The sequence below is a fragment of the Salvelinus sp. IW2-2015 genome, linkage group LG4q.1:29 (genome assembly GCF_002910315.2).
Source record: "Salvelinus sp. IW2-2015 linkage group LG4q.1:29, ASM291031v2, whole genome shotgun sequence".
Lineage (NCBI taxonomy): Eukaryota > Metazoa > Chordata > Actinopteri > Salmoniformes > Salmonidae > Salvelinus > Salvelinus sp. IW2-2015.
This window is the reverse complement of record NC_036842.1, coordinates 21,885,591-21,897,858: the sequence shown is the minus strand read 5'-3', so window position 1 is coordinate 21,897,858 and position 12,268 is coordinate 21,885,591. Positions and strand designations below refer to the sequence as shown.

Genomic DNA, 12,268 nt, shown 5'->3' with positions numbered 1-12,268 from the left:
CTCCCCTGTGTTTCTGTTCTGTGATCTGCTTTCCAATGGCCAGTCACATATCCTGGTTCAAAAAGCACTTTCTGCTCCCTAGTCTTTGGCTAGACATTGAGATATGAATGAAGAAATAGGGACAACACGTGGGTTCATGGTATTGCAGAGTAACAAAGTAAATCTCAAGAATCTGTGATTGGTAGTCCTACTGTACCAGTAATGTTTCCTCTAAACTGCGCCCCTCCAGGACTTCCTCGCAGTCAGGAAGAGTCTGCAGCGCTGAGACGCAAGAGATTGAACTTCACTGAGTTCGCCCCATTAGTTTGCAATGTAGGCCTGCATTGAACACCACATATATGCGACTGTAGTCTATATCATAGAAATCACAAGCTATTTCCATGTGAAAATGATATGGGAATTGCTCAATTGGTTTTGTTGGTAGGCCTACATTATGCTCAAATAGCCACAATAGCCTATTGGCTACTGTCTAAAACTGTAAGGGTACAGCCTCAGTGTTCACTGTAAACGCGCTGGAAGTTGCACAACATTCTCACTATGTTCACGTTTCTGCTCACAAAACAAACGTCTGCTCAGTGCCCGAAAAAATTCAAGGGAACATTGCCTAACAGTGGACCTGGTAGATGGGGCAAAACACATGGTTTGGAGAGACAAACAAGTAAGAGGATGGTAAATCAGATATTCTGTAACCATTTGTTGGCAATTCCTTTTCTTTCTGCGTTTTCACTACATTAACTTTATTTAGCAGACACTTATCCAGAGTGGCATAGAGTAGTGAGTGCATACATTTTCATATTTTCTTTGTCCATACTGGTCCCCGTGGGAATTCAAATCCTCACCCCTGGTGTTGCAAGCGCCATGCTCTACCAACTGAGCCACACAGGACACTTGTAGCTGAGCATCAACCAGCTTGTATTTCCTGTTGCTATTCAGGTGAGCATATAAGGGACCACACTAGGGTTACTGATCATTCACACACATGTCTAATTCCAGAGACGAGAACACAAGTCAAGACCAACCACAACCGAAGGGCTTTGAATATATATAGAGGTGGAAGATTAAAGTATGGAACTGCGGTCATAAGCTAGGGCTAGATGAGCCACAAGTGTCATAAGGCAGACTGATGGGTCCCCCTACACATTAACCTTACACATCAGTCTGTCAAAATAATTGCATTAGAGCCATACATGATAATGATAACATACAGTGCCTTGCAAAAGTATTCACCCCCTTGGCATTTTTCCTATTTTGTTGCATTACAACCTGTAATTTAAATGGATTTTTATTTGGATTTCATGTAATGGACATACACAAAATAGTCCAAATTGGTGAAGTGAAATGAAAAAAATAACTTGTTTAAAAACATTCTAAGAAATTAAAAACTGAAAAATGGTGCATGCATATGTATTCACCCCCTTTGCTATGAAGCCCCTAAATAAGATCTGGTGCTACCAATTACCTTCAGAAGTCACATAATTAATTACATAAAGTCCACCTGTGTGCAATCTAAGTGTCACATGATCTGTCACATGATCTCAGTATATGTACACCTGTTCTGAATGGCCCAAGAGTCTGCAACACCATTAAGCAAGGGGAACCAGCAAGCAAGCAGCACCATGAAGACCAAGGAGCTCTCCAAACAGGTCAGGGACAAAGTTGTGGAGAAGTACTGATCAGGGTTGGGTTATAAAAAAATATCTGAAACATCTCACAGAGCACCATTAAATCCATTATTAAAAAATGGAAAGAATATGGCACCACAAGAAACCTGCCAAGAGAGGGCCGCCCACCAAAACTCATGGACCAGGCAAGGAGGGCATTAATCAGAGAGGCAACAAAGAGACCAAAGATAACCCTAAAGGAGCTGCAAAACTCAACAGCAGAGATTGGAGTATCTGTCCATAGGACTACTTTAAGCCATACACTCCACAGAGCTGGGCTTTATGGAAGAGTGGCCAGAAAAAAGCTATTGCTTAAAGAAAAAAATAAGCAAACACATTTGGTGTTCACCAAAAGGCATGTGGGAGAATCCCCAAACTTATGGAAGAAGGTACTCTGGTCAGATGAGACTAAAAGTGAGCTTTTTGGCCATCAAGGAAAATGCTATGTCTGGCACAAACCCAACACCTCTCATCACACCGAGAATATCATCCTGCCACCACCATGCTGTGGGGATGTTTTCAATCGGCAGGGACTGGGAAACTGGTCAGAATTGAAGGAATGATGGATGGTGCTAAATACAGGGAAATTCTTGAGGGAAACCTGTTTCAGTCTTCCAGAGATTTGAGACTGGGACGGAGGTTCACTTTCCAGCAGAACAATGACCCTAAGCATACGGCTAAAGGAACACTCGAGTGGTTTAAGGGGAAACATTTAAAAGTCTTGGAATGGCCTAGTCAAAGCCCAGACCTCAATCCAATTGAGAATCTGTGGTATGACTTAAAGATTGCTGTACACCAGCAGGAATCCATCCAACTTGAAGGAGCTGGAGCAGTTTTGCCCTGAAAAATAGGCAAAAATACCAGTGGCTAGATGTGCCACGCTTATAGAGACATATCCTAAGAGACTTGCAGGTGTAGTTGCTGCAAAAGGTGGCTCTACAAACTATTGACGTTGTGGGGGTGAATAGTTATGCACGCTTAAGTTAGTTTTTTTTGGTCTTATTTCTTGTTTGTTTCGCAATTAAACATGTTTTGCATCTTCAAAGTGGTAGGCATGTTGTGTAAATCAAATGATACAAACCCCCCCAAAATATTTTTTAATTCCAGGTTGTAAGGCAACAAAATAGGAAAAAATGCCAAGGGGGGTTAATACTTTCGCAAGGCACTGTACATGTGAATTGTTTGGTCATGGAAGTGTGCTACTACCTTTGTTCAAGAAAGTAAGACTGAAAGCAGACCGATTACCTGAACAGTAGGTTTTCGTGTAGTTTAAAATGTTTGCCAAACATGCCAAACAACATATACCTTAAAGACCTACCCCAGTCTAATTTTTACCTCATTTACTTCACAAAAAGCACATCTCAATAGGTGGTCCAGGTATGACATGGCACACGTGGGGGGTGGACCTTAACTCTTTTGTCCTCTATTGCTCTATTGTTTTTCAACAGGAACAGTTAAAAAATTGCTGGAGTGTGTCTTTAAACTGTCCAATGAGTAGGCAATACATTTTTAAAGGGATATTAGCCAATTACAAATTGTTGAATCTTCACAGAAACTGTAAACAGCTCCCTGGTTTGTCATAATTGGCTATATTTCCAGAAAGGGTGCAGTAGCCTATTCGTGTTTTCTAAAGCGTAATTTGTAACCTGGCCAGTTTCCATATCTGCTTCTCTAGGTTGTTCTGCCTCCTAAACATAGGCTGCCAGTTTCCATATTTAATAAAAAAATGTACCTTTATATAACTAGGCAAGTCAGTTAAGAACAAATTGTTATTTATAATGACGGCCTACCCTGGCCAAACCCAGGCGACGCTGGGTCAATTGTACGCCACCCTATGGGACTCCCAATCACGGCCAGATGTGACACAGCCTGGATTTGAACCAGGGACTGTAATGATGCCTCTTGCACTGACATGCAGTGCCTTAGACCGCTGCGTCACTCGGGAGCCCTGTTTGTAAATGATCCGCGCCTCTAGGTTGTTCTGCCTCCTAAACATAGGCTGTCAGTTTTTTTCACTTCATCATCTAAGTGTGTTCACTCCTTCATTAACATCAACAAGTTGAAAGGATGTCTCCATCTTATTTTCTCTTCATTTGTGAGTATTCAATTATCTATTATTTTAATAATATGAATTAATTGTAACAGAGTAATTCATTTAGATGATGTAGGTTTAATATGTAGGACTTCACATAAAAGCATTTTTTAAATGTTTTGCCATGTTTAAAGGTATGGCTGCTGTTGCAGTTAAAGAAGGTTGTGCAGGTATGTAATGTATTACTGTAATGTATTACCACAAGAATATTTCCTGAATCATTCTATTTCTAACAATTAAAATGTGTTCTCATAGTTTCTCTCTTTAACTCTAAACAGATTCAGTCCCTACTCCCACCATTGTGTTAGACCCTGGGTACATCAATGTAGCTATGCCTGTCATAGTACGCTGTGAGTCAACAGGTGGCACAAAGTGCCACTTCTACAAAGACCACAACCCCAACCCAATAAGAGAAGTGAATTCCGGTGTTTGCCAATTCATATTGTTCTGGAATGAGTTCAAAAAGTGGAACAAGACTGAAGTAGATCTCAGCTGTGCTATTCTACAGAAGGGAGAAGAGAAAATAATCCCAACATTTTCTGACGCTCAAAGACTTCATGTAAGTGGTAAGTGACCATTTTATTACCATGCAGTATCACATTTGCTTGATTGACTACATAATCTTTCCCCTAATTTACAAACAGATTCCATTGGAATACCCAGGATTTTTGTGGAAAATACAGGAACTTACTTAAGTCTTCGGTGTGAGGCCAAGCATGCTGGTACCTCATGCTACTATTACCTGAACAACAGTGACTTCCCGTTTAAAAGTCAGCCCTACAAAGACAATGTCTGTGTGGGGAGAGTGGCGGAAAAGGATCTGCTGAGAAAGAGGAGCAGTGCCGGAGAGGTCTTCATCACCTGTGCTGTGGAGCTGGTAATGGAGGGTGAAGATACTGTGAAATCACAGCATAGTGAACCGTTCAAGATTGCCATAGATGGTGAGACCATCAATTAAATTATTGAGCAATCTAACATGACAATCAACTGTCTGTATTGCAATACTGATGCATATGTCATATTCTTCCTCCAATGATAGACTATCCTGGGCCCACTACTTCCTTATCAACATTCAGTACCAACAAAACCAGTGTAACTAATGGAGAAGGTGAGTAAACTTACTGTTGATAGACCCACCCACCTAAGAGCATTTCAAGATAACATTGACTGATTCTGTTGCTAATGTGCTGTACTGTTTAATCTAATTCAACAAACAATTTCAACTTGATCTGAAAGTCATCTCCCCCTTCAGAGTCCTCAGAGTTCCCCCTCTACATCAGTCTGAGTGTTGGGGCCTTTAGCCTTATTCTGCTGGTTGTATCTGTCCTGTGTTTTCTCCGGTACAAGCGAGGTACATGCATTCAAATACTGATACTTCAAGGCTTAATTTGTTCCAATGTCCATTTTGAGTTATTTGTGTATTATACATGTAAAATCAGGGCTGGTTTATCATTAATACAATACAATACAGAAATGATAATATCACTTATCATTTCATATTTATTTCTGAAGGTGATCAACAAGACTGGTCTGCAAATAGGTAAGTGAGTGATCTATTTGTATTGTAATTACATTTATATTTGTCTTCATACACATCATTATACAGTGTCATATCTAAATGTACTGGGTAAATTGTCTCAACAGATCCCAATGGAACCAGAACAAAGAAGTTATCTGTAAGTATGAAAGGAAACCTACTACAACATATTAATTTCTCAGAAAAGTGGTTATATTCAGTGCTCTACATTTCACCTTTCTCTTATTTGAAATAGATGCAAATGCTTAATTATTTCAACAAGGCGGTCTAAATGTGGGGATGTGACCATGCTGCGTTGTACTAGTTCAAGTGTACTTCCACCTGTTGATGAACTTCCTCCACATCCTTTCTCTGCTTCCTGATTTACATATCTGCCACTCTCTGCTCTTCATGTATTCTGACGCCATCTGTTCTTCTCGGATGAATGGTGTAATATCTTACTGGGCAAGAAATAGATGTGCATAGGTTTTAAGACATGATCAATTTGAAGCTTCACATTGTTTGCATATAAGGGTAAATACCTGTGTTCTTTTATTACCTTGTCTTTTTTTAACGCTTTTGTCATTTTATTACAATTTTTTTATCTACTTTGTATATTGATAGTTTTGCTACTTTACATTTATTCTGCACAGTTGAGGAAGAGCTGAAAGTAAGCATTTCACTGTGCCATTCCACCTTCTGTACTCTGGGCATGTGACAAATAAACATTGATTTAATGTGAAGATTGTGTAGATTAGTTTTAACATACTGGTATACAATTTTCCTATTCTGTACAGTTTTTAATATGTAACTCTGTTTTGAATAAATTCAATACATGTATTGTATTACAGCATTCCCATTTTATGCTGCTATTTGTGGTTCTGTTTTCCTAAGGAAATACATGTTAGTTCATTTAAGCTTTCAGGCAGTTGAGGGGCTTTTTCTCCCCATCCTGGATTATGTTGATATGGAGGAAGAAATAGCCACAATCAGAAGGGATCATCACTGTACTAGTCCTTGGATGGTTGGTACCATTTTTGCCCAGTAGATGGGGCTGAAAGATTGTGTGAGTTAGAGAAACAACAGAGGTTCGGAATGGAGAAGGGGGATCGTAGAGATGGAGGTAAACTCTAACCACTAGTTTGTGGGGACACAGTGTGATGTTAAACACAGTAACTAAACTGGCTGATGTCTCTTGATGCCTGATTGTTTGTGCTTCTGTTTGTCAAGTAGAAGTGACCACGTGGGGGGTGTACTGATCGTTCACTCACACTCGTGTATTTCCAGAGACGAGACGCTAACAAAGCAGCATAAACTGTTTTTGAGTTAACCACAATTAAGCTCAAAAGGCTTTCAACACATCTCATATGAAACGACTTCTCAGAAAACATTGTGTGCATGATCATTTCTTACAGCGGTGTACAGTGCCTTCAGAAAGTATTCATACCCTTTGACTTATTCCACATTTTGTTGTTACAGCCTGAAATCAACATTGATTAATTACATTTCCCTCACCCATCTACACACAATACCCCATAATGACAAAGTGAAAACATGTTTTTAGAAATGTTAGCAAATTTATTGAAAATGAAATACAGAAATATCTAATTTACATAAGTATTCACAACCCTGTCAATACTTTGTAGAAGCACCTTTGGCGGCAATTACAGCTTTTAGTCATCTTGGGTATGTCTGTATCAGCTTTGTACATCTGGATTTGGGGATTTTCTCCCATTATTCCTTTCAGATTTTCTCAAGCTCTTAACTTAGATGGGAGTGGCTGTATCGATATCATATCCTTCCGTGCAGCAGGATACATTCCGAGTAAGGATTTCAGACTAGTCCCGTGTACCGAGGAGTGCTGTGGCTGACCCCCTTAAATAGCTGCCGTCACACTACTTCCACCTCGTGTCTTTTCCGAGGCACAAGGATTGGAGTGATCCAATAGCTCACATAACCGTGGTTAGATCAAATCAAATCAAATTTTATTTGTCACATACACATAGTTAGCAGATGTTAATGCGAGTGTAGCGAAATGCTTGTGCTTCTAGTTCCGACAATGCAGTAATAACCAACAAGTAATCTAACCTAACAATTCCACAACTTACTACGCTTATACACACAAGATGTAAAGGATAAAGAATATGTACATTAAAGATTATATGAATGAGTGATGGTACAGAAACGGCATAAAGGCCAAGATGCAGTAGATGTATAGAGAGACAGTATATACATTATGAGATTGAGTAATGTAGGGTATGTAAACTAAAGTGGCTAGTTAAAGTGGCTAGTGATACATGTATTACATAAAGATGCCAAGATGCAGTAGATATATAGAGTACAGTATATACATATAACATATTGAGATGAGTAATGTAGGGTATGTAAACATTATATTAGAGTGCATTGTTAAAGTCGGCTGTGGTACTTTTTACATAATTTCCATTCATTAATATGCCCATTATTTAAAGTGGCTGAAGTAGTATATAGGGCAGCAGCGCTAAGTGTTAGTGAGGGCTTTTAACAGTCTGATGGCCTTGAGATTGAACTGTTTTTCGGCTCTCGGTCCCGCTTTGATGCACCTGTCTGCCTCGCCTTCTGGATGATAGCGGGTGAACAGGCAGTGGCTTGGGTGGTGTTGTCTTGATTATCTTTTTGGTCTTCCTGTGACATGGTGTGTGTGTTGTCCTGGAGGGCAGGTAGTTTGCCCCCGGTGAAGCGTTTGCAGACCTCACTACCCTCTGGAGACCTTAGTTGGTTGGCGGAGCAGTTGCCGTACCAGTGGTGATACAGCCAGACAGGATCTCTCGATTGTGCATCTGGAAAAGTTTGTGAGTGTTTTGGTGACAAGCCAATTTCTTCAGCTCCTGAGGTTGAAGAGGCGCTGTGCGCCTTCTTCACACACCTTCTGTGGGTGGACCATTCAGTTTGGTTTGATGTGTGAGGAACTTAAGAACTTTCCACCTTCTTCCCACTCTGCCATCGATTGGATACGGGGTGCTTCCTCTGCTGTTTCCTGAAGTCCACCATCAGCTCCTTTGTTTTGTTGACTTGGTGTGAGGTGTTCCTGCACCACACTCCAGGGCCCTCATCCTCCATGTAGGTGTCTCATCTTTTGTAATCAAGCCTACTACTGTGTGTCTCTCGCAAACTTGATGATTAGTTGGAGGCGTGTGTTGCCACGCAGTCATGGGTGAACAGGGAGTACAGGAGGGCTAGAGCACACTTGTGGGCCCCGTGTTGAGGATCAGCGGGTGGAGTGTTGTTTCCTACCTTCACCACCTGGGGGCGCCTTCAGGAAGTTCAGGACCCAGTTGCACAGGCTTGTTCAGACCCAGGCCCCAGCTAATGATGAGCTTGGAGGGTACTATGGTTTAATCTGAGTATAGTCATGAACAGCATTCTTACATAGGTATTCCTCTTTTCAGATGGGTAGGGCAGTGTGCAGTGTGGTTGCGATTGGTCGTCTGTGGATCTATTGGCGGTAAGCAAATTGAGTCGGGTTAGGGTGTCCAGTAAGTGATATCTCTGACTAGTCTCTCAAAGCACTTCATGATGACAGAAGTGAGTGCTACGGGCGATAGTCATTTAGTTCAGTTACTTGCTTTCTTGGGTACAGGAACAATGGTGACTCTGAAGCATGTGGAAAGAAATGGATAAGGATGATTGAATATGTCCTAAAACACCAGCCAGCTTGGTCTGCCATAATGCTCTGAGGACGGGCTGGGATGCCTCTGGGCTGCACCCTTGCAAGGTTTTTTTAAACACGTTTAAAGTTTTACTCACCTCGGCTTGCATGAAGGAGAGGCCCGCAGGTTTTGGTACGGGCCGTGATAGTGGCACATGATTGTCCTCAAAGCGGAGCAAAAAAGTTTATTTAGCCTGTCTGGGAAAGGACATCCTGGTCCGCGACGGGGCGTGTATAGACCCTCCAACATACCTCTTGTGTCTTGAGCTGTTGAATGCGACTTCTATTTTGTCTCTGTACTGGGGATTTAGCTTGTTTGATTGCTTGCGGATGAATAGCTACACTGTTTGTATTGGGTCATGTTTTTTCCGGTCACCTTGCCCTGGTTTAAAAAAGCAGTGGTCCGCTTTTCAGTTTCACTGTGATGGCTGCCGTCAATCCACGGTTTCTTGGGTTTGGGAATGTTTTAATCGTTCTGGTACGACATCGTCAATGCACTTCAATGAACTCGCTTCACCGAATCAGGCATATTTCGTTCAATGTTGATTGTGGACGCAATGCGGGAACATATCCCAATCCACGTTGATACGAGCACTTGACAAACTACAAGCGTCTGGAATCAGATTGGTCGCGGACCAGCGTTGAACAACCTGAGCGCGGGAGCTTGTTGTTTTAGTTTTGTGTAGGCTGAAGGCAACAAAAATGGAGTCCGCTGGTCAGCTTTTACCGAAAGGCAGGGCGGGGGAGGGCCTTATAGTGCTCGTCGGCGGAAGTTAGTATAACAATTGATCCAAGGTTTTTACCAGCCCTTGGTCTGAATCAAATCGATTTTGCTGATAGAATTTTAGGGAGTTTTGTTCATTTTTAGATTAGCTTTGTTTAAAATTCCCCACTACGAATGAAATGCAAGCCTTCAGCACTGTTGTGTGGCTTTCCAGTTTACAAAGAGTCAGATAAAGGTTCGTTTCGAGGCCATCGATGTTGTTCTGCTTTGGGGGGAATATATACGGCTGTGATTATAATCGAAGAGAATTTCCCTGTAGGTATGCGGTCGAATTTGATTGTGAGGAGTTTCTTAATCGGTGAACAGAATGACTTTTGAGTTCCTGTATGTGTTTATGATCACACCACCGTCTCGTTAATCATAAGGCATACACCCCGCCCCCTTCTTCACTTACCAGAAAAGAGTATGTTTTCTGTCGCCCGGATGGCGTGAAGAAAATCAGCTGGCTGCACCGACTCCGTTAAGCGGTCTCTTGAGTTAGCCATGTTTTCGTGAAGCAGAGGACGTTTACAATCCCTGATTTCTCCTGGAATGTTACCCGTGCTCGATTTTCTCAACCTTATTGTCAAGAGATGGAACATTGGCGATAGTATCTAGGGAGTGGAGCGCGATGTGCCCAAAAGGTCTCCGAGCTCAAACCTACAGTCCACAGAATGAGACCAAGCTACGTTTCCGCAAACCCCTTTACGGACGTCGAACTATATAGTGGCTCCCCTCCCGCCCCACGGTAACGCCTGCGCCCATGCCCGCCAACGCCACTACGTCAGCACCCGCATCCACCCCCGATTGGGTCGGAAAGGCAAAACACTGTACAATCCCAGCACCACCCGTATCCACTCGCAAAACGGAGAAAGTCAAATTAACCTGGTTGAACGATGGGAGTTGACGTTAATCTTATACTTCAGTAGTTACTCCCGACTGTATGTAAATGAAACCTAAGATAAACCTGGGGGTACAAATTGTAAAGGAAATGAACGCATAAAAAAAACCAAAAACTGCATAAATTTCCAACCAGGAACGACGAAGCGAAGGCGGCCCATCTGGTGGTTCAGGGCAGCCGAGCGAGGCCGATAGCCACCTGCTGTTGAGTAGTGGCGCATTCTGCTAGTGAAGGAGAAAAACAAAGAAAACCGAAAAAAGATGCCAGCTAGGCATGCGTAGAAGGCCAATCGGTGCTCAAAAGGAATCTCCCTATGCGCATAGAAGCGCATTACGCATTATATTGAGATCCCTCGCCCAAGCAAAAACTCTACTGGAAAGATGCAACCTCGAGATGATCTCAACCACAAAACCACCCAAACCTTCCCAAACAGCCCAATTAGTACGACTCAAGGATGAGAGTAGTGGTGCCATGGCCACAGCAAGGCAGCAAACCTCGCCGTATGGAAGCTGAGCGCTCAGAGTGCCAAGATAGGTGGTTGCTGGTGTCCCTCTCATCCCCACTCCAGGGAAGGTAGAGAAAGCAGAGGCACACCGCAACAGAAATGGCCGCAAACCTGTGTGCGGCAGCTTTACGTTGACTCGATAAGGTACCTAGCCAAAAGTGCTAGATGATGTCCCGCGTAAGTTGGCCGGAGGCGGCATAATTTCATCAAGGGGAATTCCTTGGAGCAGGGCCCACGATGTAGCTACTTCCCTCTAGCAGAATGCGCCACTACAGCAGTGGCAGAGGCCGCAGAACAGCAAACCGGCCAGTTGAGATGCTGTAGGTAGTGTCCACAATCCAATTTTGAGAACTCTTTTCGTTTTCGATAGGTCTTTCCCCCAGAAACTCTCTGACCATAGCAAAAGTACAGCTGAGCATACGTGTCTATTGTCTTTGTCTGTGTAAATCAAGTGTCCAATGGCCCTCACCGGGCACAGCACATACTGATAGCTCACTTGCAGCCGTGGGACGAGGACGTATGCGGACAAATGATAAGGGCGGCTTCACATTGCCTGTCAGACAGGACTTTTGGCAAGAAAGGGGTTAAGGCCAGTTGGATAAACACTTCACCAAAGAGCATGACATTTCATGGACTCCTCTTAGTGGAGGTAATACTGGCAACAGAATTCCCACCTTTATGTAGGTGGCTTCAAAACATGTTAAACCCCAGGTGCTCGAGGGTGGCCTTTAGTAAACTGCTAACAAGGCACCATGTACAGGAGGTCCCAGACACTTAGCAACCCGAACGGTGGCCATCGCTGGACGCAGATGAATCAGACGATCTCAGCACTCCTTTCTGTTCCTCCCAATCGTGTGTTCCGAAGGACACAGTGAGTATGTGGAGAGAGATGCGAGTTCGACATCTGCGTCCAGCGGCAAGGCCCGTTCGGTGCTAAGCTGGGACCTTGACATGGTGCTGTTAGCAGTTACTAAGCCACCCTTCGAGCACCTGGGGTTAATGTCTTTGAAGCACCCTATCCATAAAGGTGGGAATTCCTGTTGCCTATTACCTCCACTAAGAGGGTCAGTGAATGTCATGCTCTTTCCGGTGAGTGTTATCCACTGGCCTAACCCCTCTTTCTTGCCAAAAGTCCTGTCTGA

General features: G+C 42.9%; 1 protein-coding gene across 1 annotated transcript; it reads left to right on the top strand.

Annotated features, from left to right (window-relative positions):
* Positions 1-3,832: 3,832 nt before the first annotated feature.
* On the top strand, positions 3,833-6,131 carry LOC111961107 (uncharacterized). The gene is made up of 8 exons (XM_023983221.2): positions 3,833-3,923; positions 4,032-4,319; positions 4,398-4,694; positions 4,793-4,861; positions 5,006-5,104; positions 5,266-5,293; positions 5,398-5,429; positions 5,526-6,131. Exons 1-8 carry the CDS (start codon positions 3,878-3,880, stop codon positions 5,537-5,539), a joined length of 873 nt encoding a protein of 290 aa, XP_023838989.1. The 5' UTR covers positions 3,833-3,877; the 3' UTR covers positions 5,540-6,131.
* The last annotated feature ends 6,137 nt before the right edge of the window (positions 6,132-12,268 follow it).

Bases quoted from the DNA above. Each gene is read 5' to 3' on its own strand.
- LOC111961107 (XM_023983221.2), top strand. From the start codon at position 3,878: ATGTTTAAAGGTATGGCTGCTGTTGCAGTTAAAGAAGGTTGTGCAG. The intron at 4,320-4,397 runs GTAAGTGACCAT...ATTTACAAACAG, and splicing joins TCAAAGACTTCATGTAAGTG to ATTCCATTGGAATACCCAGG. The intron at 5,105-5,265 runs GTACATGCATTC...TTATTTCTGAAG, and splicing joins TTTTCTCCGGTACAAGCGAG to GTGATCAACAAGACTGGTCT.